The 27,904-nt window shown below is 38.7% G+C and overlaps 1 protein-coding gene across 6 annotated transcripts; it reads left to right on the top strand.

Annotated features, from left to right (window-relative positions):
- The first annotated feature begins 88 nt into the window (after nt 1-88).
- FAM149A (family with sequence similarity 149 member A) lies at nt 89-27,050 on the top strand. 6 transcript variants are annotated; one of them, XM_027903452.1, is made up of 14 exons: nt 2,403-2,457; nt 14,118-14,228; nt 15,007-15,139; nt 16,648-16,790; nt 18,945-19,070; nt 19,232-19,402; nt 21,176-21,366; nt 22,795-22,949; nt 23,656-23,759; nt 23,966-24,193; nt 24,510-24,630; nt 25,396-25,524; nt 25,945-26,026; nt 26,764-27,050. In XM_027903452.1, the coding sequence occupies exons 4-14, from the start codon at nt 16,705-16,707 to the stop codon at nt 26,862-26,864; spliced, it is 1,494 nt and encodes a 497-aa protein (XP_027759253.1). In that variant the 5' UTR covers nt 2,403-2,457; nt 14,118-14,228; nt 15,007-15,139; nt 16,648-16,704; the 3' UTR covers nt 26,865-27,050. The 6 variants fall into 6 exon arrangements, with proteins under 6 accessions (XP_027759255.1, XP_027759253.1, XP_027759251.1 ...); XM_027903450.1 differs by lacking the exon at nt 2,403-2,457 and adding an exon at nt 2,778-2,979; XM_027903453.1 differs by lacking the exon at nt 2,403-2,457 and adding an exon at nt 11,640-11,728 and having other exon boundaries at nt 26,781-26,985.
- The last annotated feature ends 854 nt before the right edge of the window (nt 27,051-27,904 follow it).

Below are 27,904 nucleotides of genomic sequence, written 5' to 3'. Positions count from 1 at the left end.
GATGCTTTCATCTCATCTTTCTGCCCTTTTCAGGCAAGTGACAAATTCTTTCTTTATGCTCAGGCCATGAAAATTGAGGAGGCAAGTTGGTAGGGATGGCATGCCAGGTATGCACCATGTCATTTGTTGTTTCTTTTATTTAAAGACTAACATGTGAAAGGGTTCCTATGTTTCCTAAATCTGTACTGACACATAGCAGCAGAATTTCTCTTTCCACATCAATATAAATAGTTTCAAAAATGTTAGCAGTTCACATGGATATTAAAAATGACATAAAAATGCAGAGAATGCATGGAGAAATGCTGAGGTGAAATGTGATACAAGAGGTCAGACTGTATGATAAAATGTTTTTTTCTGACCCTTAAAGCCTTGCAAATGACAGCATGTGTAAATTCTATAAAATTTTTTTTACTTACTACAAATGCCCCCAAAGTTGTTTTCAGAACATGAAAAAAAAATTTATGGATGCTTAGTTTTGTAATATAGCTAAGAATACAAACTAAAAGTGCTTGCTGCTGAGTGTAATGATAAAAATATGATTATGATTTCTAAATTGTTATTTTAATACATAGATTCACTTTAAAGTAATTTCCTGCACAAAAAGACATTATAAAGGCTCATAATGGGAATTAGACTAATGTTTTAAAAAAAGAAAGGGCAATAAGGACAGGGCTGGTGGTTATCAGTTGTACCAGACAAAATTTTCACATACATTTTCCCTGTTTGTCTGGAAGTTACCTACTCCTGCCCTGCTCCTGTACATTTGTTTGACAATACTACTGAGAATACATAAATGGGCTTACCATGGCTAAGAGTTTTAAGTGCTTTCAGGATTTACAGTCTATATCTGAGCTGTCTGAGTTTCTTTGCAGTGGGCAGCCTCACATTATATTATGCTGATTTGCTGAGGAGTTGAACACCAAATACATGAGAAGTAGTTCCAAACTTGTAATGACAAAGATACTACCTAGGACTAAAGAGAAATCATTTGTATTGAAGGCAGAATATGTAAAGGGCTTGAGCAAGGTAGAATGCTCAGATCTGGAGCTTTGGGGTGGAACCTGACTGTTTCTGTGGATCTTGAATGAGAGGGAGTCATGGTTTAGGAATGGTGTTCCCCAGTTTAGTGTCACCACTGAAACACTCTAAACTGCTTGTTCCCCACCCTCCTTCGGTGGGCTGGAGAGAAGAATTGGAGGCACAAAAGGTAAAGATCACGGGTTGAGATAAGGACAATTTACTGCAAACAGCAGTGAAATAAAAAACTAACAGTAACAGAAACAATATTAATAACAGAGTGTACAAGAGGGATTGATTCACATACAAGTGCTTACAATGTTACCCAAACCGGTTGCTTCACACTACCCAACCAGAAGGGACTCCTTTTCCCCCTATCCCCACTCCCCTTTGCTCCCTGTACATGACATGAGTTGGTATAGAATTATCTCAGGGTCCTAGCCATGCCCTTCCTTACCCCCATCCCCAGGACACAGGGAGTAATGAACAAGTTACAGTGATGTTCACAATAGGATCTATTCCAGGTCTTCATGCAGGGGCTGCAGCTGAAATAAATATACTACACACCAATGACCTCAATTATGCTACTTTCACTGCGACTCAGGGCTTTTTGGCATGGTAGGAATAAACACAGATTGTGCTGCTCTTAGGTTTATGTGCACCTATTCCCTGAGGTTTCATCAGAACGTGTTTATTCTAGCTTGTAAGAAAAAGGTTAAGAATATTCCAATTTCAAATCTCACTCCTCTACTTAGTGTTCCATGTGCTCTGTCAGTGTATTGCACTCCTTGATGTGCTAGGAAGACAAGACAGGCATAAAATCCCCCACTTTATGCCCTTGGTTTTCATGTACTAGTAGCTGCCAACCTTAAATTGATAGTGTAACTCGTTGCCTGATGTGTGATCCTGAGGCTCATACTTATAAAGCAGCTCTGCTAACCTTCAGCCTCTGCTGTTCTTTTGGACACTGCCAAGGGCCGCTCTACCTGTTGTATTCCAAGCTGGCAAAACGTTTGTCCTCTCTATGATACCAACCATTACAGTGTTCCCCAACTGCTGCTGGAGCTGTCACACTTCTCTCCATCTGGGCAAGAATCCAATGCTGGAAATCTAGGCCAAAGTTGGAAAGATTTGCCATGTCCCCACTTGTGTGCCTCCAGCTGCCTGGCTTGTGTCACTGCTGTGGGGACTTTTTAGCAAAAGAGAGAAAGGCCATTCATCTGGACACCCTCTACTGCTCTCCAAACTGCATGGGATGATTGGGACCATTTTTAGAGGCACGTATTGGTCCCCAACCGCTGCCTTCGATGTCTGATACAGGTGTGCTGGGTGGGGTCACTCTGCCTCCCCACTTCTGTTACACCCTCTCTGCCCACAGATGCGTGAAGTGGGGCCCTGCTGCCCTGGCGCATGGTCTTGGTTTCTGCTCCTTAATATTAGGTGGGATTCTAACCGGAGGGGAAGCCCCTCTGTATTTCGCCGGCCCGCAGGCCGCACCAGGTCGCTGCGCTGCGCTCGCAGGGGCGGCTCTCGGGCCCTCGGCCGGCGCGGTGCTCCCCGCCCGGGGCGGTGCGTGCCCGCCGGGGTTTGTTTCGCTTAGCAACGCCTGCCGGGCCGCAGGCGGCGGCGGCAGCTCCCGGCGGAGGCGGCCCCCCCAAGCCGTACCTGTGGCGCCGGGAAGGGGCTCCCGCCCGCCGCCATGAAGGTGGCGGAGCCGGGTCCGGGCGCTCTCCCGGCCAGGCAGTGCCGCGCCCCGCCGGCCCCCAGCCCGTGCCCCAAGTCCGGCGGGGGCCGCTCCGCAGGCAGGGGCGGCCGGCCCCCTCGCCCGGCTCCAGTCGCGGCGGACAAGGAGCCCGGGGGGCGGGCGGGCGCCAAGGGGCTGCTCATCACCCTGCCCGACATCGGGGAGGAGGCGGCGGCGGCAGAGGGCGACGAGGCGGCCGGCATCCCGCGGCGCCCCGCGTGAGTGCGCGCCCCCCAAACCTGAGGGGAGCGGGGGAGCTGTGCGCCCCTCGCTCCTGGGGGTTCCCCCCACCTGGCCTTTTCGGCCCATGGGTGCCCTGAGAGGTGCGGCGCGTCTCCCTGCGCAGGGATTTCCTTCCCCCGGGTGTGTGCCAGAGGCGGGGAAGCGTACCTGCTTAGGCAGGGGTGATGGTTCATGCGGGGCTGTAAGAAGGGAAGCGCTGGAGCGGCCCGGGGGCCCGCCTGAAAGGGATGGGAGTCAGAGCCGGCCCCGCACGGGCCGAGGCAACCTGCCCCGACCCGAGGTGAATGACGCTACGGGGTGCACAGGGAGCGCAGGGGGTGCTGAGCTTGAGCAGGGATACCGCAGGTAAAGATACCGCATGTAGGTGGATGAATTGTATCCAACTCTGTTCCGAAGTTGCAGCTGAGCTCAAAGCAGACATTTCAGTCACTGTTCTGTAAAATTCTACAGTGTCAATAACAGGTGTGAAACTTAGTTTGGATGCTTCCGTGTTTAATCTTCAAACTACACCTTGAAAATGTTTAGGTTTTACCTGCAGATAAAAGAAGTATGTGTACTGTAGGATCTGGTCGGTGATATTTTGCTACAGCAAAGGTATAGTGAAGTGGGTTCTTAGCGTATTTAAACCAGAATAGCTTGCTAAAGTCAGCAATAGTTGTATTACTGTATTGATGGATTTTTTTTTTACTCTTAAAAAGAAAGCTGAGTGTATGTAACATTAGTAGTATATAAACATCTATAATTTCTGCCACTGTAGTACTAACTATGCTAATCTTTGATATTACTGACTATTTTATCGGGCATTGATAGGAATGAATATATTTTTGAGAGTTAAGTTTTTAACTCTTCTGGCCTGAAATCTCTTTAGTACACTGTTACACTTTCGGTTGGAATTTAGAACCTCTACTTTTAGTTTGGTTTCCATGTAGCATAACATTTAAAGTCAAAGCACAAAACCTCCCTGATGTACTTCTTTTATTTTCCCCTTTTCCGGTCACGAGCATTTTGTTTTGTTCCAGAATAAATTGTAAGCTCTTTCAGGCTTAAACTTTTACTGCATTTGTGTAAAATAACGGCGTTTTGCTAATAGGTTAATTTGGTTTGAAGTAAACTGGCAAGAGTTCTGTTTAAAAGATATTTGATGCTTTATATAAACAATATCAGAACAAATCAGTGTCGTGTGCCCATAATTTCCCCCTAGCTGCTTCCGTTTTTAGTACCAAAAATAAAGCCAAGTAAAGTGCCGCAGGAGTTGGTATTCCTGTTGAAGTGCCAATGACTTTTATTCTTAAAAAAGAAAAGATGAAGTTCACTCTTAAAACTAACTGATTGATTGTATTGGAATGAAGAATAAATCCTACTACCTTAAAACTGGTTGTGTGCAGCTAAATGCTTATTTCGACTTGCTATTGAAACATTTCTAACTGATACCACCTAATTATTCCCAGCTGTTATACTTTTGTATGCATGGTGATATTTCCAATATTTTATTCATAGCAGTCAAGGTCATTCAGGTAAGGTATTGTCTGTCTTAAAAAAAAAAAACAAAACTAAACCAGAAAGATGTAGAAGAAGGAATAAGATATATCGCTTTGACAAGGAAAGGCTATACCTCCACATTAGCATTTTTTTAATTAGATGATTCCACTTAAGCTTTTAGAAGAAGCATCTTAATTAAATATTGAAAACTTTAGTATTCTCTGCCTACAGTTGAGATTTGAATTTGTGAGTTACAGAATTCATTATTGATAGATACACATTAGAAGCTTTTTCTTTCCCTCCAAAGAAAGTTACTCCATAACAAGTTTTTTTTGCTGTTTTCTTGCTGTTTAAAATGTTTTAGAAGACATCAGTGGCCACTGTACTTTCATTCATAGCAATGTAACTAGAAGTAATTGGTTAATAGATAGAAAGATAAATTTTATGTCTTAGTATTTTTTTCGTAGATGCTGACAAGTTGATAGCAAACAAAAAATACGGTGAGAATGCAAAGTAATAAAAATCCGGCACTATCTGCTTCTTAGCTTTTCCAGGTGTTCTGAATTTTCTTAGCTCATCAACTACCAACAACTGGTCCTGATACTCTACAGGGCTAAACTACAGCAGCACATTGTGAGATTTTACATTTTCTAGTTATTTACATAGTGATTTGCTTTAATTTAATTAAATTAATCCTTTTAATTAAATTGAAGGAGCAGTAAGGAATAAATCTTTTTTTTTTTCATAATAGAGAAAAAAATCCACTTTTTAAACTCTTATTTTTAAAAAAATGTTCTGCTATGAAAATGAAATTTCTTTGGAAGATAATAAGATGCTTTATGCTATACTTAACACAATGTGCTGATGACTCCAAGATACACAGATTGCTTTTTAAGAAATAGTTATTGTTATCCTAACGTTGCAAAAACTAGAGGAGATGAGCCCTTATGTGGTCTAAAGTAAATTGGGCAAGGCTTAACTTCTATTTCTTAGGAGTGGGTACTCTGTTGTAGTAGAAACTAATCCTACTGCTCCCCATTTTCAGGATAGTTCTAACACAGGGAAAACACGTTTGTGAACTTGGTACAAGAAGGGAAGCTTTATCTGCAGAGTGCAAATGTCATGGTTTTCTGCCAACTTTTATTCTCAGCAGCTCAAGCTTTGGCCTTCAAAATTATGAACTTTGAAAATACGGGTATATGTAACTTGATGAGCTGCAGAAGAGGGTGGAAACTGATTCGCTGTCTCCTGTTTTAAGCACTAAAAACAATATATCTCTTTCACATATGTAATGCATACTAACTTAGAGCAGAGCAGTGTTACTTAGCTGGTCATTTCCATTTTTGTACTGATCTAAAAGAGTAAATATAGTAATGTGGTGGTTTGCCATGGTCTATTTTTTCTTTGCAAAGAAATCTAAAAGAGCTCAGAAATAAGTTTTAATTTTACATGGTACTGCACATTCACCTACCTCTTCTAGATGGATAAAACTAAAACCAATTCATAACATTTTTTAATATTTTATGTTACATGAGGTTTTTGGAAAATTTTATGAATTTTCCAGCAAGTCACAGAGTCATAGAATGGTTTAGGTTGGAAGGGACCTTAAAGATCATTCAGTTCCAATCCCACTGACATGGGCAGGGACATCTTCTGCGAGACCAGGTTGCTCAAAGTCCTGTCCAACCTGGTCTTGAACTCTTCCAGGGATGGGACATCCACAACTTCTTTGGGCAACCTGTTCCAGTGTCTCACCATCCTCACAGTAAAGAATTTCTTCCCAATATGGAATCTAAACCTACCCTCTTTCAGTTTAAAGCCACTGCCCTTTGTCCTGTCAGTATATGTCCTTGTATAAAGTCCCTCTCTAGCTTTACTGCAGGCCCCCTTTACGTGATAGAAGGCTACTCTGAGGTCTCCACAGAAACTTCTCCAGGTTGAACAGCTTCAACTCTCATCCTATAGGAGGGGTGCTCCACCCTTCTGATTCATTCTCATGAACCTTCTCTGGACCTCCTCCAGCAGGTCCACCTCCTTCTTATGCTGGGGGCCCCAGAGCTAGATGCAGTACTAGCTAATCAGCTGGAGAATAAATGTAAAAAAAATCCTAAACCCTAAAACCAAAGGATCCCATTTTTGCTCTAAGTCCTTGTATTGTTTTCAGATACTGAAAACTTACTATTTTCTACATTTAATATTAGCCTGTTGTTTATAGGAAACTGAGGTGGCATGTTTACAACCAGGCATATTATTTCTGATGCAGTGCTCAGTAAGCGTGGTTATTATGTCAGCCATGGAAAGAAGAGCAAGGGCTCTTGGCCCATGTTACACTTAACTGTCATTGTGAACACAATCTTATGAGTTGGGGGACTAGAAATGCATTCTACTTTATATATTTTTAGTCATTTGTTAACGTAGAGTTCAGTGTGCAATTGTTTGTGGGGGATGACAGTTTTTAGTTTCAATTTGTCCAATACTGGTGCCAGATCTTTTTTTTTTTTTTTTCCACAATATTTCTGGTAATGGAAAAGATTCTTGGATCTTGGTGGAAATTTCTGGTCTTTTCAGTGGTGAGATCATTCCTGTCAGCTTGATCAAGATCTAAAGGAATTTGAGTTTTCTCTTCTTGACAAATTACTGAACTTGGGACTGGATGCTGAATGAGTCAGTTTATTCTTGCTGTAGCTATAATCTTGTTGGAAAAGTTTTGAAGTGATGTGAATGTGTACTTGTGCATGCGTGCACACTGTATGGAAAATAGGAATGGTGATTTCTGTGCTGTTTTGGCTCCTTTACTTGAAAACACATGTTCATACTGTGCACACACACTGTGTGTTGGCACAAACTATTTTTACCTGATTTTTTACCTAAGAGTTTTCTCTAAAATGGAAGACTTAAGTAACCAATACAGGAAGCTATGGGTAAAAATCTCTGTCTTTTTATTTTTTTTCTTTTTTCGTCTTACCCCTGTATTTTTTTACAAAAGCATGTTCTAATTAGTTCCTAAAAGCACTGGAAGTATGTGAGGATTAACACATAAAGCTTTTTAGCATTTTTGCTAAATATATGTACACACACATTTTATGCTCCAATCAGAGAGTTTGGAATGTTTTTGGTAATTTTTTAAAATTCTATAAACTTTAAGGGATAAATCCTAAATAGTATGCTTTAAGCAATGGTACATGTTATGTTGCAATGAGGTGGTTTAACAATCTCTAAGAATTTCGTTACAGTGTTTTCTTCAAAATATAAAGCTTCATAGTGAGGCAGAACAAAACACAGCATTCTGTTGTATGGTCAGCAAATAACTGTGCATTGATAAATAAAACAGATGCACACATAAAAATGTTTCACAGTTTTAGTCACTTAAAAATACGGGATTGCATATATCAAGGTTGAACAAGTTCTATCTTAAATCATCAGAACGGTTACAATAACTTGTCACTCGCTAAAACATCTCTCAACTTTCCAAGCAGTGCAGAAGTAAAACATTACCTAAGGTGTAGCTGATGAGATGGAGAGCAAGCAAACTGCGTGTACTGTTTTAGAGAATACATTTGGAGTATTTACAAATACATGTTTACAAAGTATGTCTGATTTGTAACCAAGGGAGACACAGTCCAATAAAAATGTGACCAATTGCCCAAAGTCATACTGACTGCTAAATATTTTTAATGGCATAACCATGTTGCAGTTCTCTACAAAGAGCATATTGGGAACTTTCTACACCAAAATGTAAATCCCTATGGATTGTTTATTACAGGTTATTACATGACATTAGGAATCCCAACCTTTTGTCTTGCTTTCTATTTCACACTGTATTTCTAATGGCTTTCATGATCTCTCCTTTTCATGTTATTCCCTCTCTTCCTCCTGCTCATTGCCTTTCACAACATTTTCTGAATGCATGAAAGTTTTTGTATCCTTACTCTTCCCTCTCCTGACTAGGTGTGCTGAACTCTCAATAGTCTTCGAAATACATCCTCTATTGGCCAAGTGGACTCCTCTGGATAGCTTTGTTAACTGTCTTTCTGCCTCCTATTTCAAAAACATACTCCTATCTCAACCCTCACTAGAGGTTTTAATTAATTGTTCAACCAGTGAGTTTAATTTTGATTTCTTTCTGATCTTTCTATGACCTGAAATTAAAGTGTACATCATAGTGTACATAATTCTTTTTTCTTCCTGTGTGTATGGACACACAGCTCAAATGCTGCTGTGCATGTTTATTCAGTTCATAGTTCTAATGTGAGGTGAAAGCTGGCTAGCTGCTAGGTCATGTAGTGGCATTGTGTCATACAGGCTGCAGCCAGCAAGAAATACAGGATTAGCACAGCAACTTGATGTCTCTTCTTAATCATCAGAAAGAGGCAGTGTGCATGAAGGATTTCTCATGGATGTGCAGCAGGAGATAACCTAACTAAATTCTGTCCATCACCAGTGTGTAATGCCTCTGCTTGGCTGATATTCCTCTGTCAGGGTTTTGACTGGGATAGAGTTAATTTTCCTCTTAATAGCTGGCACAGTGCTGTTTTGGATTCAGTATGACAACAATGTTGATAACACAACAATTGTTGATTGTTTATAAGTAGTATTTATCCCAAATCAAGGATTTTTCAATGTCCCAAGCTCTGCCAGCAAAGAAGTGCACGAGAAGCTGTGAGGGAGTGTGGCCAGGACATCTGATCTGAACTGGCCAAAGGGGTTTTTCAGACTATAGAATGTCATGCTCAGCATATAAATTGGGGGTGAGGGTGGTGATGGTGTTTTCTCTGTGGGGCCCATTGCTGCTCAGGGACAGACTGGGAACTGGTCATTGGTGGTGAGTGATTGTATTGTGCAATTGCTTGTTTTATCTTGTGGTTTGTTGTTTTTTTTTAATTATTCGTTGGTGTGGGTTTTTTTTTTTTTTTTTTTTTTTTTTTTTTTTTTTTTTTTTTTTTTTTTTTTTTTTTTTTTTTTTTTTAAATAAGGGGTTGAGTTTGTGGGATAGGTGAAGGGTTGTTACTTTGTTTTTCAGTAGTGCCTTTTTTCCAATCCAACACCATGGAAGTCACATTATAGAAAGGATAGAAGAGAAATTTCAGGTCCTCAAATCTGTTAGGCTATAGAAGCTTTTAGCAGTATGATGTGACATCTTGACATCTCAAGCCGGGCGTGTTTGTGGTTCTAGAGGAAGGAGAAGGGTATTTATATACCTGAACATATGCAGACTAAGGTCTCCCCGTGCTTGCGTTGCTTCACTCTGTATTGTAGATACTGTAGAGCTGTTACCACATAACATTTTAGATTATTTTTTTTTTAATTCAGTGTTCAGAGAGGATGAAGTTCTGCACTTATTCTTAATGATTTATTATATGTTGAATTTTTCTTCAGAAATATATAAACAGAATGGAAAAAAAATGTTTTGATATCTCTGCTGATGAAATTTATTTTAAAAAGATACTAACTGGATTTCTCAATGTACATAACAAGAATATATATTGGGAATGTTGTGGATCACTTCCAAGTGTTTTGTTAGGGTGCTACTCCCTCCCTCTCTGTTCAGATACTTGATCCTGCAGCAGTAAATGCCTCCTATCAGATCTAAAGAAATAAAACACCTTCTCAAAAACACTAATTAGCATTCTTTATTATTGCAGTTAATTAAGATGATAGCATTTGCCTCACTGTTGATTCATAATTTATATAAAAAAGTCAGATTTACTTCTACAATATCTTGCTTTCAGAATTTGTTTCTATTTCCTAGAACCAAGCATTATATTTGCATTTATATTTTTACAGTGAACCAAGATTAGAAATAGGTTTAAAATGATACATATAATACTCTGCAAGTTCATGCCATCTTAAAGGTTTTATAATTTTGAAATGCATTCAAAATTTGCAGAAGAATAAAATTTCTATATACAAATAAGCCTGTCTTTAAATTTGGAACAGTTTATTGTTACTTTGTTTTGTAAAAGTAGGAACAGAATTTAACATAGGTCATGGTTGTCCTGGTTCTGGCCATTTACTGTGCACCTACAGGAGTTACCAGAGCTAAACTATTCCAGGGATGTCTTTTCAAGATATTCCACAATTGTCTTGACTTTGAGAAAGCTGAGGTGTAGGGACTGTAATCAGGAACAGGCATTGTTGTCATCTACCTTGATTTTCTTTGTATTGCTGTAATAAGTGATTAAAGGCTGAGCCAAAGTGACTTTTTTCAACAGCAGTAAAAGTCACTGCATCTGTCTCATAAAAGGTCTAAACCCCTGAGGGAAGAATTCAGTGCTGCTGTATTAACTATATGTAAGTATGCTCAGCCCTGATCACTGTTACAATAGAGTCTTCAGATATGACCTCTTCTAGGATCTGCAATGTTGTTCAGTACTGTCTGTCATACATCCATACTGTCATACATACATACCACATACACACTTGTGGTCACTGAAGTTGTTGGAAGGGGGTAAAAGTGCCCTTAGTATGAGGAAAAAAGATGTGTATTTTGTCAAGAAACACAGAGTGTAGCTTGACTACAATCAAGTTGGACAGATGACTACCTCACCTAGAGGGAAAAGGATGTATTTCTTATGAACTTAGTATTTTCTGAGGTATAAATATTCAACTACAATGCTATATGTATGCTGGAATATTTTTATTTTCTTCTTGCTTTTGAGCAGATGTGCTTCCTCTTCCAAGAGTGGCTTTCATCAGATGCCAGAATTTATGTATGGGAGCTAGAGATTAATAGAGCTAGTGGATTACTGGAGATACTGTAATTTTACAGCTGACAACCTATGCTCTGCTCTGGTACCCGTGCTGTGGAAGATTAGTGATGTGCACAGGGATAGTTCGGAGGAGAGCTCAATAATTAACAAGGAAAATTCTTTATTCAGTTGTCCAGCACCGCATAACTTCCGTTCATCTGTGAAGGCGGGGGAAACCCCCTCCGGGCAGAAAGACCATAAACTGGGCCTTCTCTGGCTGCGCGTTGAGAGGCGAGAGGCGGGGGAGATGTACACCGCTCTCGTTCAGGCTGAGGCTTTAACTTTGCTGGCGCCCATTTTTTTTTTGGGGGGAGGCCTTGCCCCGTGCTGTGTCGCGGCGCAGGGGCGCCGCGGGTGCTGCGGCCGTGCCGCCCCCGGCCGTGCCGCTCCGGGGCGCTGCGAGGGCCGCCCGGAGCTCCCCCATGCGCGGGGCGCGGGGCCCCGGCCCGCCGGGCGGCAGCGGCAGCGGCATCAGCCGGGGGCTGCTCATCGTGGGGTGAGTGCGGGGCTGGGGGCTGCGGGCCGTGGCGGCGGGCGCGCTGGCGCGGTGCAGGCGGACGGCGTGATTGTTTTGTTCCGTCCCGTTTAATGTCCGCAATTGCGGAGCCTTCGGCGAGGGCTAGGAGCAGTCGGGAGCTGCGGCAGCTCCTGGTGTTTGCTTGCCAGCGCAGGGGAAGTGATGCTGTGGATGTGCTGGGAGGGGTTTTTCCTTTCGTATTATTCTAGCGCAATAATTTCCTGGCACATCTTCTAATGGCATGTGATCCAAGGAGTCAGGAGACGTAGTACTACAGCATGCAGTGGAACAATGCAGCAGAAACACTGTTTTGCTGCATCTCACATCAAGACAAGAGGAGACAGCCTCAAGTTGCACCGGGAGGGCTTAGATTGGATTTTAAGAAAAAATTCTTCACTGAAAGGGTGATCAGGCATTGGAACAGGCAGCTCAGGGAAGTGATGGAATCCCTGGAAGGGTTCAGAAAACATGTAGTTGAGGCACTTAGAAACAGTTTAGTGGTGGACCCGGCAATGATTGGACTTGCTGATCTTAGAGGTCTTTCCCAACCTTGATGATTCTTTGATTTTCTGTGTTATGCTGTTAAGCATAATGCTTATATGTAGTTTCCAAGAGAAGGTCCATGAAATATTAGTGGTGATATTTCTGCGTTTTTCATGTATTTAGGGTCAGGTTTCCTGTAAACTCCCTCCCAACCCCTGCCCACCGAGTTCTTTGCGAAGTCAGAAAGTCTTAAGAGATACAGGAGACCCAATCAGTGTAGTTAGCTTATGCTGCCAAGAGTCTGTCAAGTAAATAAAGCAGCTGGAATACAAGAGGAAAGGGTTCTTGTACAGGCAAATGCCTACAGTATGAAGCAGAAGGTAACAGTAAATGGTTTCTTTCTCCAGTGATGTCACATTGAAATCTGTCCAGGGCAGTTAGAGCTGATTGACCAGGTAAAGACATGAACAGTGAAGTGTAAAATCTTGGTGATATTAAGCTGTGGAAAAATACTAAGAAAGGGTATTTTAAATATGTAATTATAAGGAGTTTCAATTAAAAAAAGCTAAAAAAAATATCTATGATAATACTGAAAGACCTTATAAGGCTATCTTAGCAATAACCTGGCAAATTAAATGACTGAGAGATATGTACAGGAACAGAAGGAAACAGTATTCTGTGTTCACGATAGGCTGTGAGCTCATTGTTACTGCTTGGGAGGTAGATTTTGGTGTTAGGACAAAATGACACTCCAGTCATGGAACAGGAATGCATGAGTTTTCGTAGAATCTCCTGATGCTGACTGGCCAAAAGCAGATACCAAGGGAAGAGCTAGGGTATTTTGAGCGAACACACAAAGATGTTTTCCACTGCTTTTGTACTAGCCTCCAGGAATTTGCAATTGAAGGTCTTCTGTGATGAGAAGTTAACTTCTGGTAGGTTTTTGGTGTCTTATTAACCAAGACATAGGAGTAGCATTTGTGATGTAGTCCATTTAAGTGGGGAGTTAGAATTTGACATGTATCTTTGTAATATGTGTAATGGCAAGATGAATATCAGGATAGAAAGAAGACAGCAATCCTAACTATTGCAGGGCCAAGCTACAGTTCTTGTCAAAAGAAATGAAGAAAATTCTTGAACTGTTAGCTCTTTCCTTACAGTTACTCATTCACAAATGTACTTTGGTGCAATCATGCTACTGTTCACAGTTATGACCTGAGGATTTTATGGGATGAAAATAGGAACTTTCACAGGTAAAGCACTCTGTTGTTATTAAAAGTGTTTCTGAGGAACACTTTGACACATCTGTGTATGTTCTGAAGAGGTGGGCTTAGCATACTGATGACAAAACTTAGTGGGATTATAGAAATATGTGATTATAAACAGTTTCCTTTAAAAAAAGCTAAAAAACCAACAACCCCCCCCAAACAAACAAACAAACAAACATTCCTTCATTAAAATGTATACTAAACTAGTTTTAGTAAAGACCACTGTTAGCTTGGCACCTTATCTACAACTTCTTTTTATGTGGAGAGACAGTTGAGAAGGTGGACTCTGTTAATGATTGAATAGAAACATGCAGGTAAATAAATTACTGAATGGACAATTACTAGTGTGTGCCTTTGCTCTGTTGCTGCAATAGTGAGGTGCTGCTACGTTTGTGTGTGCTTTGTGCAAAGTTTAAACTACACAATTGAAGGAGGATGCCGGTGGAGTTAAACAAGTCTATTTTAAAACAAGGTAGTTTGTTTCAAGCAAATGTTTATGTTGATGCATAGGATTGAAAAATTTGATGGAGTAGTTTCTTTTCCCCTCCCTCCCCTCCATTGGATGTGTGAATTAATTTTATTTAAAATTATGGAATGATGTGTTTCTGTGTTTATAGGAAGGGACTGTCCAGAGGTTCCACAAGTCGGTGTATCTCCGGAAAAAGTGGAGAGTCTCTTCCATCAGTGTTTGCAAAAAATGTGCAGGAAGCCATCGACAGTTATACTTGGTATGCATGTGCTTCTGTAACATACTTTTGACCCAGACAATGGAGTTAAAGAAGGCTTATGTTATCTATACCATGGTTTTTCATGGGGTCACTAGCTGAAGAGAAATTTGGAGAAACCAAATAATTGTTAGAGCTGGAAATTTAGGAACATGTGTACATATATATTCATATACATATAGGCATATGCATATTTTAGACTCCATACAGTTTCAATGATATATATAAATACAAAAGCATAATAGTATAGGAGGAATTGCCTTTAAGGCCCTAATGGTACTAATCATCATGGCTAGGCTTTGCAAATGAAGATTTGGGAAGGGCTCTACCCACGCTTGCTACAAGCGCGCTGATGGCTAAAAAGGCCAAGGCGAGATAGACAAGTCCAGTTGCAGAAGGCACAGCAGAAAGACTCCCCGGGTGAAATCGACAAGACATGATTCTTTCTGCATTGTCTTTTCTCCTCAAGAGTGATCCTGCGTGTGTTCCCAAAAGAAGCAGCAGCGTTATAGATGGTGTGTCTCCAGGCCTCCCGATTGGAGTCCAGGGTAGACCAATGGTGGTGATCAATATGGCCAAGGCTGGCTGAGGGATTGTTTCAGGGAGTCCTTGTAGGTACTAATAGGAGCATGTATTCATAGCACTCTACTTGAAAACATATGCTTGCACCTCTTCACCTCAACAGGAATATGTATTGCATTTCCATGACTGGTTGCTTTATTTTAAAAATGTTTATACAGAAAATAATTGTGTTCTTTATTTTAATTTGTCACATTTTCAGTGAAACGCTTTCATCACTTTCATCTAGTGGTTGTACAACACCCACAGAGTTGAAGAATTCTTGGTCTGGAATAAACAGCTATACTACTGGTTTGTCTACTGAAAGAAGTTCGATTTACTCCTGGAGGGATGATGTATGTCACGAAAACTTTTACAGTTTCCTTTCTTGAAATATTGTAGAAAAGATTAATATTTACTGAAAATGGGCATGCAGCACCTTATCTGTAATAGCCTAGTGATTGAATAAATTGAATTATTGAATATTTTAAAACTAGTTTTGTTTGCAAGTTGGTTTCAGTGCAGCTAATGGGTAACAAAGAAAAATGGAATAAAATTTTGAAATTACGAAGTTTGAGGAAAACAAACCTGTTTTACTGAAGAAGGTTGGCTTAGGTTTCTGAATCCATCAGAATTATTACATATGTGTTTTCAAATACTGCATAGCGCAGACAATGTCTAAATTGAATTCATATCAGGGTTTTCAGTTATAAAGTACAGTTGTGAACATGTATATAATTTTCCCAGTCTTGGTAAATATTTAGCTCTTAAATAAGCTCAGTTCTGTTTTGTAGATGATTCCTAAAGAGGTTGTACCTTTTATGGAGGCTAACCTCTGAGGCATACCTGGTGCAGGCTGGCAGTGTTGAATGAATCCAAAAGCATTGCAGTTGCTGTCACTTTCATTTTAAAAAGCCTTCCATGGCTGGTAGTGGTAGTTCTGCCATTATTCTTGCATAATGTTCTAACCTTTAGGGTACTGACCCCATCTGTCGCTGCCAGGCTTTCAGGAGAAAGCCTTCCTCTGGATTATACATTAACCTGTGTGAGAGTTATTTTCTCATTCCTTCTCGGTGTGATCCCTTCTGTAGCCTGGAATGCTTTGAAGCATTCAGCTGGAAATGAACAAGTGTGATTTGGGCCCCGAGTATTACCCCTTTTTTTTAGTGTATCAAAGTATCTAATGTAAGTGGCAAGTGTCATTATGAACAGTGCCCCAACCGAGGAACCCTCAGCCAAGTGCTTGTCTCCACATCACTGGATAAAATCAGGCACTTCCCTGTTATTTTCATATGCCTCTGTGCTCACCTGTCTCTGGTTGCACTGATTTGTGGGTTCAGTGAAGAGGTTTGGAAGGGCATTTCTCACACTGAGGACTGTCTCCTAACCACCAGACTAGGTCATGCAGGTGGAAGGTACCCCCTCTTTGCCCTCTTAGCTGTTTTACTCAGAAAGGGAGAGCAGTGCTTGTAAGAGCAGGGAGCTTTGATGCCCTGGGTCCCAAAGATGCAGTGTGCATGCTTCATATTGGAGCAGGGAGCAGCCTGGTAGTCCAGACACCTGATAATTTTTTTTTTTTTTTCTGTTGGCTAATCCCGGGCAGCTGTCAGTTATCTGTTAACATCCTAGACATGTAGGCTTCTAGTTCCTTTTTGCTAAATCAGCTTGCTCAGGTCAGTTATGTGGGATTTTTTTTTTTTCCTTTGCATTGTGGTATATTCATTGTGTGTCCCAAGTAAATAGTCTGAACATGCATTCTGACATGCCCAGCTAAATTGATTCAAGTTGTTTTGTTCTTTCTATATTGTGGTAATTTTAATTTAGATGCCAATTTGCTAACAACTATTAACTTCATAATATGTAGGAATTTGATAAAGCCAACACACAGAAAGTGCATCAGTTATTTTTGGAGATTGATGAAATGCTGTTTGAAGGAAAAGTGACCACCCAAACAGAGAGCCTGCAGGTTGAATGTGCCGATTGGGTTGAACAATTTCCTCACCTAAGGTAAAGAAATGTTTTGCTAGTGCTAGTTTTAATCAGTTATCATTCTAATTTGAATTTTTGGGGTACCCTCTTGTGGATTGCTCTTGATGTATGGCATCAGCAATACTTATGTGTTCAAATCTGTCTCTCTGGGACTGAGCTGTGCCATAGTTGCACAGTAAGTCTGGGAAGTGGTGCTTTACCGCTAATGCCCTTTATTTTGCTTAGTACAATGATTGCAGACAAAGATATTTTAGCAGGATGTAATGAGAAAATAATAACACACCATTTTCATAATGACTTTTCCTAAATAAAGAGTACATCTTGTAAATAAGTATTTGGTTTTACTGTAAGTGAAAACATACTGTGAAATTCCAAGAAATTCAGTAATTCTGTAATTGATTCTTCTGAAAAGTAACAAAATATAGAGGGCAACCACATGCCTCACATATACTGCACAGCCACAACCTCCTCCTGGGCATGTAAAACAATGTGTTATATTAACCCAGCAATAACCAATTGAATAGATAGGAGGATGCACACATGATTAATGAGAATTGCTTTGCATAGATGTGCAGGATTTCTAGGCAGCCTGATGACTGCTTCTTGTAGCACAGGGGACAAGTCAGTGTTGCTCTGCATTGTACTGTCTTGCCTTCGTAAATGATGGCATGACATTCTTTATGAGATATGGTTACTCTTATTCTAAACATAGGCATGCATGTATAATCACTGTCTTCTAGTCAATAGTTTGTTAACACCATTAAAAAGAATGCTGTCAGTAACTGTGGTTTACTTTCAGTGCTTTTATGTAATTTGCACAGGCTTGGTACTTGTAATTATAAACTAAAATCAACTTTAGGGCCATGTTTTGCCTTGTTTAGATACTGTGAAAATTAATAGAGTATGTATAAAATGGAGACAGATTTTTGTGCTGTGTAATTCAATCAAAATATTAAGTAATTTCTCTATATTATTTAGAGTATTTTCACTGGGTAGAATTTATTTTAAGTGATTCCCTGTACGTAGTATTTTTTGATTCAAATCTAATGCTGGCAATACCAACCAAGTCCAGGAGGCTGAAAGTGAATTGAAGAAATCTGGCAGTTTCTTCATCATTTGCTACTAAGGGATGTGATACCTCCTGTAATTTAAAAAGAAAACAAAAGTTATTTTCATTTATTAAGATGAAACATTTAAACTCGGTTTGTGTTGACTAGTTTCTCAGAAGAATAGTTTCTGGAATGCCAGATTGATTTCTGAGTTGTGCTTGAAATTGCTTGCTGGCTGTGCTTTTTTTTTTTTTTTTCATTATTTGTAAAACTACTGTGTTGATATATGAATATGTGGCTCAGCATGTGCAAATAAATGTACTTGAGAACTGTCATCAGTAAGAGAAAGATCAGATCTATTAAAGAGAAAGCCTTTTGTTCTTGCCTTACAAAATAAAGAGTGAAAAAGGCCATTGCTTAGAGCTTCATGTGGCATAAAGTGTTGTTCTGTAAAAGGTAGTCTCAAGAAAACATGTTCAGGTGAGTCTGAACATTGCTGCTTGCACTACAGATTTGACTGGTAAATTCTATTGAGATCCCTCGTGAATTCTAGTGAAAAAAAAATCCAGTAAGCAATGAGTATTTAACTATACTGTGTTCAGAAATTATTTGACAGTGTAATTTTGTGTATATTTATTAGATTTATTTATTATATTTATTATTATTTATTATATTTATTGCTTTTACCTTTTCTGTCTGTCCCTCTACATTATGCATTTGATTTAGCACTTTTGCTCATGTTGATGGATATTGGAGTTGGATAAGTGAAGGCACAGAAGGTATTATTTGTCTTCTGCATCCATTTTTAAATATTTCTTACGTGATTTTAGTAAGAAAGGAAGTGTGTTTATGCGGCTTTAAAATAATCTAACAAGTTTGACTATTTGCTCTCAAAGTTTATAAACTAGAATCTCATTTAGTGTAAATCAACTTAACTTGAACGACTTAAAAACTAAGTGATGTTAATCACACAAGGCTCTGAGCCCTCCATGAGTTGCTTTTTAAAGCAGATATAATGTGTGCTTTTACATTGCCTACTGTTTGCAGGTATTTGTATTCTGGATCTTTGCATGTGGCATAGGCTTCCATCTAAGAAACTGCTTGTTCTCTCCATTTTATTCAGGGTTCTAGGAAAGCAGCTCCTAGTGCCAAAGGATGAAGGCTTTCAGCATTTTCAGAGCAGAAATGATGCCTGTGTGGATGTTAAGTGTCTTCCCGGCCTCTGTGAATATACTAGTAATTCAAAAGAGTATGTTTGTTTTTTTTTTTAAGTTTTCCTTTTCGTCTTCCCTCCTTCAGAAGTATGTACAAATACTACTTTTGTATTACTGAAATATATCAGTATAATTAAATATGTACTTTCTTCTTTCTTTGAATGCTTAATTCTCATTTTGTTGATATTTTTTTCAGGCTCTGCATTTCAGGCTCTAAACTGATCCCAACAGCATCTCCAATACATAAATCACTGGATTCAAGTTCCACTAGGATTTCTGACTCAGCCATGTATTCCTTCCTGGAAGAAGAAATCTACGATATGGATGGAAAAATAGAAGAATATCTTGCCTTTGACAGCAAGGAACTGTAAATAACAGATATATGTATTTTTGAAGAATATAATGAAAAAATACCATTGAACCCAGTCAGGGTTCATAAATTGTGTTTCTCTTCTGTAAGATACAGTTCCTTCTGTCCCTGTGTTTGGTAGCACAGTGGTCAGAGCACTCACTGAGCATGTGGAAGATTAGGTATGTTGTCTTTCTAGTGGTTCAAAACTCACATCTTCCATGTCAGAGGAATGTGTCTTAACCACTAGTTGTTTTGAGGTGTTTGGTGCATGGATTCAGTAAAAAGAATATTTAATTTTGAGATGGGGTAGAATTAAGGCATCCTTCTCCCCAAGTGAGTGCCTTGAGCAGCAGCTTTTTTAGGGTCATTATATTGTACATTCTCTTATTGTCTGCCCTGATAAAAGAATCTTAAATTCTTTCAGTGCAGTATCACAGCTTTGTGAGGAGACCTGCTGGTTGCAGCCTGCATTCAGAGCTTTGTGAGGGACAGGAGTCAGTTATTTTCTTGACAGTCAGCCTAGGTTTCCTGTGAGCCGGTTGAATGTTCCAGCAGCTAGGCTACTGGGTGGATGAAAGATCATTATGTACTGTTTCCTAAAAGGCCTCTATGAGGGGAAAACTTTGGTAAGACTAGTTGGGCACGAAGCATAGCTTTTTGTGCTAAGGCCTTATACACATTCAGGACAAAGACATGGTTGTTCTGAAAACCCGAGGAACCAAACTGACACCCTTTCAGTCCTGTTTTTGAAGAGAGGGCCGAGGTTACAAGCCTTTGATACTCTCAGTATCTTCTAATATACTCTTAGTATTCTTCTCTCCCCATTTTGCTAAGTAAGCAAATTTAATTTGGGAGGGAGACTTGTCTGAGGGTGTGTTTCTCTCTGTGCCTTCTTCATATGCCTCTTGTTTCCTTCAACCCTGAAATACCTTGTTCTCCATAACTAAAACATTAGGCATTAAAAAACTTGATATGGAAATAGCTTGGTCATATTGTGATTTGGACCACTCAGCCACGTTTCAGTTATAGTTAAGAATTATGCAGTTAAGTTTGAGGAAGAAGTGACTGAGAAGAGAGATAGTATGTTGGACTCATCTTTATGATTTCAAAAAAAATACATTCCTTAGAAAGAAATATGATGGCATTAGAAAAAGAAAAAGGTTAAAACTTCCTTCTTGAGAGGTGTATTAGAAGGCCAAGTTAAGAAATGTTGCTGCAGTGTGCTGTCCAAAGTAGGGAGGAAAGAGGAAAAAAAAACCAAACCAAAAAAAACATAATCATCCTCACAGTAGTGGAAAGGAAGAAGGTATGTGTAAGGCTATGTGCTCTGCTATTCTCGTCAGACTGCAGAAATCCTTTAAAGTTGTTTTGTCTGATCAGTGGTGGAGTACTGCATATGTGTGCAGGTACATAGGGCATGGTAAAAAAAGAAATATTCTATGTTTTAGTCCTCCTGACAAATGCAACAGATAATAGTTCATTTATGTTACTGTAAAAAGTATAGGATTTAGTCTCAAATTACTATGTGCCATGTATAAAGCTGTTTCCTAGAGCTGCAGGTCTTTCTGTTGTAATGCCCTGATGGGATTTTTTTAATTTTTCAACTGCAAGCAAAAAAAAAGAGAAATCATTGTATGTGTAAGATAGGTTCAGTTCCTATGGGTGCATATGAATTTTTTGGTGATCTACAGCTGACCGCCTTTTCTTCTGTATTTAAGTTTCTGTATTGGAAGGAAGGGAAAAAAAGGCAAAACCCATGAGTTCTTTTGAATTTGTTTTCTTTATTAGTGATGATGAGAGTTGGGAACAAAAGAAGATATGTCTCTCTGAGAAGAGGAGTAAGCGTGGCATTCCCCCTGTTTCTCCCAATGCCTGTATCAAAGATGCTGTGGCTTGTGAAGTATTTGATCATGTCTGGAACAGTGTCATTGGAATATTGGAGGAACTGATTAAAAAAAATTGGGAAATTAGTATCCCAGGTATCTGATATTTTCAAATATGGTATTTATTGAATCTAACTCAGAAAAGTGATTCTCCCTTACCCCTTAAAATAACCAAGTTTTCCAAGCTTTATTAAAGATAACCAGTGCTGGACCACTGTAAGATATGTAATGCCTTGCCAGGAGAATGCACACACACACACACACACACACACACACACACACACACACACACACACACACACACACAGAGACACACACATATTTAGGTATGTGTCTAAAATAAATAAAATAAAAACTTCTTTACTAATTTTCAGGGAGTTTTTTATGAGAGGTGAAAAAAAAAAGGAAAAATACTGACTGAAATAGCTTCGTTTCATGAGAGCATGTTTAAAAAAATAAAAATCACTGGCTTGAGATGCAAATTAATGCTGTTAGCAGGGGGTCAGTGACGATGTGATGTGAATCTGGAACCTAGGAATCAAAGTCTCCTAGTCCTCATTATTTGAACTTTGTTAATAAAAGGAATCCTTAGGTAGGAGATAGACAGTCTTGCTGATGTTAGGAGTTCCTGAGTTTACTATGAGATAAAGAAATGGATGTAATTTTATTTTATGTTTTCATATTCTATCAGACTGTAGCAAGGAAAATTAACTGGATGTGAAAATCTATTTATTGTGCATATATTGTCTTTGGAGACTGAGGGAAATTTCTGTTCTTTCAATGTATTTTGAAAGGACAGTAATAGAAGAATACCTGAGGAGGTTTTGGAAGTTACCTCAGGTATAAAGTACACTCAACCTCAAATATAAGAGTATAACAAAGTAAGAAATGGCAAAATTTCTCAGAATGCTTGCAGCATTGGAATTTAACATTTCAGCTGTTACTGAAGTATAAAAGTTCCTTTCAAACCACAAATGTATTGTTTAGCTCTCAATATTTTAGTTTAGGGGGGATAGCTTAGCAGTATTATGATAGGTTTGCTCTTTTGTCTTTTTGAAGGTTATAAACTTATGACAAAGCTAGTTACCAAAGTATCTCAACTAGGAAGGAAAAGAGTTTGTATTTATAAGTGAAATAAGATGATAATTTATACCCAAAATGAAACACCGTGTAGCTGCTGTCAGACAAGGATACTATCAATAGACTTTTTGTTTAATATATATTTTTAATTTTTTTTTTGCTGCTTAAAAAGAAAAATCTTTGGGGATTTTTAAATAACATTTCAAAAGTCTCCAGCTCTAACTGTATAGAGAAATGTGTATGTCAGTGTCAGAGAAAGCATAAACAAATGGGAATGCTTTTAGAAAACATCATTTATGGTAGATTTTTAAATAACATGGAAACTTAAAAAGATATGAAAGTCTTTATTTACTGTGAAGTGTAATATTTTTTGAACCCCAACAAAGGATGACTAGTAAATAGAAAACTCCTCTTACCACATCTACTTTTTTTGCTGTTGTGCAGAGTGTGACAAAAAATTGGAAAAACTGAAAACTGTTACAGTAAAATTACCACATTTGCCAGCCATTCATATTATAACAGATACTGGGAGCATTCCTCTTTCCAGAGGCTCTGAAGCACGAAGTGTATCTTTTGGGCCTCATTCTGTTTCATCACAGGTAAAAATAAAACATAACTTTCTGTCAAATGGTGTTTTTTTTTTTTTGCAAACCATGGACAGTCTTGATTGAAACTTGAAAAGGCTCTTTTTTTCCCCCATTTTGTTTTTCTTATACCAATTAGGTGTGCTTAAAGTTATATGATTTAAAATGAGGGGTAATTAAATGAGCATTTTGTGTTTGTTGTCACTTGTTTTTCTTTGGTGGTTCTTAACAGTGCCATTTACCACTACGATATTGCTCCAGTTGCTTTAGCAACTTAGTCTTGTTAGACTGTATTTTGTCCTAGACTGTATTCTGTCCTTAAGTTTGCTTTATTGTGGTCTAGTCATTTCTTCTTGGTAGAATTAAGAACTCAAACTGGGCTTTTCCCTGGACTGCAGGGATGTGAAGTTGCAACTTCTTTTTCTCTGCAGTACATCCACCAGCACGTTGGCACTAGCCTTAACCATCTGTGGAAGCTCATGTTTATACTGATAAAATGTGCTGTTTTGTCCTGCTTGCTGCCTCTTCCCTCTGTCACCTGTTTTGCATGTACGTTTCCTTTGAAAATTACATAGTTGCACCGTCTACTGCTGAGAATTCTATTAAACCATCTTAGTAGAAACTTTTCTAAAATGCAAGTAAAATATCTCTTAACTATGTGCTTTTGGAGGTCTTCCTTCAAAAAATATAAAGGTTAACGCATAATTATTGCTTTTAATAGGTTCAACGTTTCTCCAGTAACTTCTGTAGCGATTTGAATGGTGTGATGACAATTCAAGCAAAACCTCTCCAACAGAGACATGTTGCCAGAGTAGAAAAAATACAGTAGGTTTTGATATTGACATTTTCAAAATGTGACATAATTCACACTGCAAAAAAAATGTTTTGCAATTGGAAAAAGGCAATAAAAAGGCAGTGATTTTGTTTGTATATATCACTGATGTGATAGTGATTTGCAGAGGTTGCAAGGATATGCTGTTAAATCCTTTTATCTATTGACCCTCATTCATTATTTCTTTCTCTTTCCCTAGGAATGAGCAAGAAGACAAACAGCAAAGCGCTGCCTCTAGTGCTCCAAATTCAGCACATACTAGGTTGGGGAGAATTTCTGATAATAGTGTTCTGTCGTCATCTCGGGCACTGCTGGCATCTTCTAGGAAACAACCAAACCATCGGAGGTTACCTTCTCTCACATCTGACCAACTCTGCTCAAAAGTTCCTAATACATACAGTGAGGAAATTCTAAGAGGGACGAAATTGTGAGTTTTTAATTTTATTCTCTGGTTTTCTGAGAACTTTACTGAAATTTCACCAATGCAGGATTTTGCAAAATAATTGAAAACTGAGCCATGATTTGTTATTAATTGTGGAATTTAGAGAGAAAAAGAAAGTAAGCCAAACCATGCTTTTTTGAGGAAAGGGATTTGTTTTGTTTTGTAATTGCTGTATTAGGTGCTGTTATGTTTTGTAGCCAAGCTCTATAAAGAAATATACTACTTTATAATTTCATATTGCTTCAGTGAAGAAGTCCATAATATGAATTTTCCTAAAGCAAGAACACCTAAAATTCTGTAGGGTTGCCAGCTCAGATCGTTTGTCTTCTGCTCGAGCACCTGCAACCCGGAACAAGTTACCACCTATAAATTCTGAGGCTGTTGAACAATATCTTTCAGTACCTCGACTGCAACAGAACTCTGTAAGTTGTGTTAATTTTTGTTCTGGTGAAGAACTTCAAGCTATTTAGAAATAAATTGCTCTGCGTCACTGGTTGAAAGGAGCAGTTTTACAGTTTGTTTTGGTTCGTATTTCATGGATGGTTTTAACATGCTAATGTGAATTACATTGGGGTATCATTACAATGCAAGAGAAACCAGTTTAAAACCTCAGGTCACAAAGAGATCATGGTGGAAAGACTTCTCTGACAACAGGAAAATCTGGTTAAAAAATAGAAAAATGACAAATCAACAAGGTGGTAACCTTGCACAGTTATGCATCCGGATTTAGAAGGCTCCTTTCGATGTTTTATTCATTAATGTTAGGTTATAAGAAGTGGAAGATTATGCTGACTGAAGTAGAAAAGGATACCAATTGAACAAAACATATCTTACTGTACTGGCCTATTTTTGAAGGTTAGGGAAGTCGTAAATTACCAGAATGAAAGTAGATTGGCATGTTGATATTACCATTCTTCTGAATAATATTTTGAATTGAGACAAATGTAACTGTCTCAATAATCCTTTATTATTTTAATTAATATAAGCCTTTGGGAATTTATTAATATTACGAACAGTCTCACATCTGCTTGAAGAACATGAGAACCCTTAAATTGGTGCTTTTGGTTAGTGAAAACATATTTTTATTTTCTCCTTGTGTTCTTTTGTGTGGCAACAGCAAAAAAAAATTTTAACTGATTCAGTTGCTGCATTCTCTTAATTTTTTTTTTTTTTTTTTATTCTCTCAGCATCAAGGACGATATGCTCTTAGCAGAGTGTCAAGTGCAGTGCCTGGCAGGACAGAGCAACCGCCACTCAGAGAAAGAACTGTTACTGTTAATCAATTTTCAAGGCCCAACACAACTCATACATTCAGGGTATGTTGCAATATAAGTAGAGATGTCAAAAGGAAGATTCTTTCATTCATGCCCACTGTTGATCTACAGAAGGTCTCATTTCTGGATCTCTCCTGACTTCTGATGTACAGGGGTTCTTGCTGCCTGGAGAGAGGAGAATGTTAAAAGTCTTGGAGAGGGTGTGGGACTATTGTATGAGGAAGAATTTTTTTTCAAGCCTAATGCATCAAACTGTTCCTTTGAGGGTTGTGTGTATGTTAGAGGTGTTCAGTCTTCCTTTGAGGGAGTCTGTGTGCTAGAGGTGTGCAGTTTTAGTGCTGCTTGGAGCTTTGCACTTTGGTAGGATTCAGTCTGCTGGATTAGGTCATAAAAACCATTATCAAACCATTTCAGTAGATAAGTGTATCACAGTAGTTAATAGTGTATCTGCCCTCTTTACAGAGAGACACATCTCAGAAGAGATCACTGACTCCCATGGATATTGCTAACCACAGAGGGATGGATCAAGGATTTTTGATAACAGGTAGGCAAAGTAAGAATCTCTTGGAAGGCAAAAGGCCAGAAAAGTCTATGAAGCCATCATACAGTTAAAAAGTGAAGTGCTCAGGAGGAGCCATCTTGGCATGAAAGAACAAGTGTGCTTGACAGGATCTTTTGAGTTTGGTTTTGAAGTTTCTTCTTACTTGGTCTGAGGTAGTCCTAACTGATGGGTAGGAATCCTGTAAAGCTTCCTCATCTTGTCTCTCTTTTTTACAATTATGGCAAGAGTATGGGGTATACACATGTATATGCTAGATATTTTTGCAGCTGCTACAGTAGTAACACACATTCATGCTTGTGAGCTGTTCATGAGAAATTTTACTTCAGCCCCCAAGTTTGTAAACTTTTTATGTGACAAAAAATTTAAAATATGCATTTTTAATAGAAGTATAAAGCTCTCTTAAATTAAAAAAAAAAATCAATATTGACTTGCAACTGTATCTTTCAATTATAATACCAAAAAGAAAGCAACCCTGTGTGGCTCATTTTATTTCATTTTTACAATAAAGCTGACTAGCTAATTCCTGGCTTATTTTGAGTCCTTTTATATAACCCTTACTTGTTTGGAAGTTTCTAGAGTTTAAACATTTATATAATTGACATAATTATATAAAAGGTGATGTAAAAATAAGGGTAGGTTAGCAAACATTGATCTGAGCAGACTAGTGGTAACTCACACATAAACTTGGAGTGTCTTTCAGAAACTATGACAATTAACAGTGTTTTATATTTTCCAGGCTCACAGCATCACTACAGATCTGTTCAGAGAAATCCTTCAACCTCAAAAAAGAGATTTCAGATTGCTTCTTAACCCATTCTAGGAAGAAACAGAAGCCCTCTGCGCTGAATGACTGAGCGAAGCACTAAATTTGCCTCCTAGTATCTTTGTGTAATAAAGAAGGTGTGCAGTATGCTGGTGTTTACTGAGCCTTGCTATCTTCAGGATGCCTGCATTGCCTTCTTTTAAAATTGTCTGACCAGAGGTTAGATTAAAAAATAGAGCAAAATGAAATAAATGGTTGAGGAGTCTTCTCTGTTTGCAGCGTCAAGATGCTGCTGTTGCACTTTCTTCTCAGGCATTCCTCCTTTTTCTGTCTTTCATAGGAAATTGTTATTCTATGTATAGAAGTGAGTAAGTTACCTTGAGGCCATAAAGTCCTGCTCCCAGATTTTTGTTTTGCTCAGTGTTAAAGATGTTCTAGTCTATGTAAACATCAGTCATATATAAAATTTATACTTTTAAACAAGAGTTTGCAGTACTTCCTCCTTAATCACTGTTTCAACATTTCTCTATTTTTCTGCTTACTGCAGTTGGTTTCTTACAAATACTGCCTGTCCCTAGTTTTTCTTTATCCTTTAATTCTTTTGTAATGGAATTCATTCATTGCTTTTGTTTACACTGTTCTAGTCATCAATTACTATGGGAACTGCTGGGATAAACTTTTTTTACAGGAAATGATTTTTTCCCTGCCAGTCTGAACATGTTTATAGATGCCGAGCAATTGAACCAGCATCCTGACAAGTCTGTAAGACTGTTCCCACTTCTTGAGATTTCTTATAAAATATGTTATTGTACAAATTAATCATCTTTGAAATATGTGAGCCTTAAGGAAGAAAATATTTACTTAACTGATGAAAGCATTATTTCGTACCTCTTTGTGTAGACCCAAATGGGAAGATCTAAAAGGAGACTGGAATTGTGTTCTGTCTAGGAAACAAAGCACTGCTCAGATCCCTGGCTATTAGTACTGTGAGCATTCACAGTCAGGGATTCCTCCTTCCATCAGAGAGCCAGTAGTTGAAGCAGATGCATTTGAAGTGCTGTCGAAATGAAAAGGAAGGATGAGAAAAAGTTACTTGC

Source organism: Empidonax traillii, unplaced genomic scaffold (genome assembly GCF_003031625.1).
Source record: "Empidonax traillii isolate 1590-97213 ecotype Southwest subspecies unplaced genomic scaffold, ASM303162v1 scaffold960:size377693, whole genome shotgun sequence".
Taxonomy (NCBI): Eukaryota; Metazoa; Chordata; class Aves; order Passeriformes; family Tyrannidae; genus Empidonax; species Empidonax traillii.
This window is presented reverse-complemented; position numbering and strand designations above follow the sequence as displayed.

Excerpts from the sequence above, each read along its gene's own strand:
- FAM149A (XM_027903451.1), top strand. The coding sequence starts at position 11,655 with ATGCGCGGGGCGCGGGGCCCCGGCCCGCCGGGCGGCAGCGGCAGCGGC. Across the intron at positions 11,729-14,117 it reads CGGGGGCTGCTCATCGTGGG|GAAGGGACTGTCCAGAGGTT; the intron begins GTGAGTGCGGGG and ends CTGTGTTTATAG. Across the intron at positions 16,791-18,944 it reads GAACAATTTCCTCACCTAAG|GGTTCTAGGAAAGCAGCTCC; the intron begins GTAAAGAAATGT and ends CATTTTATTCAG.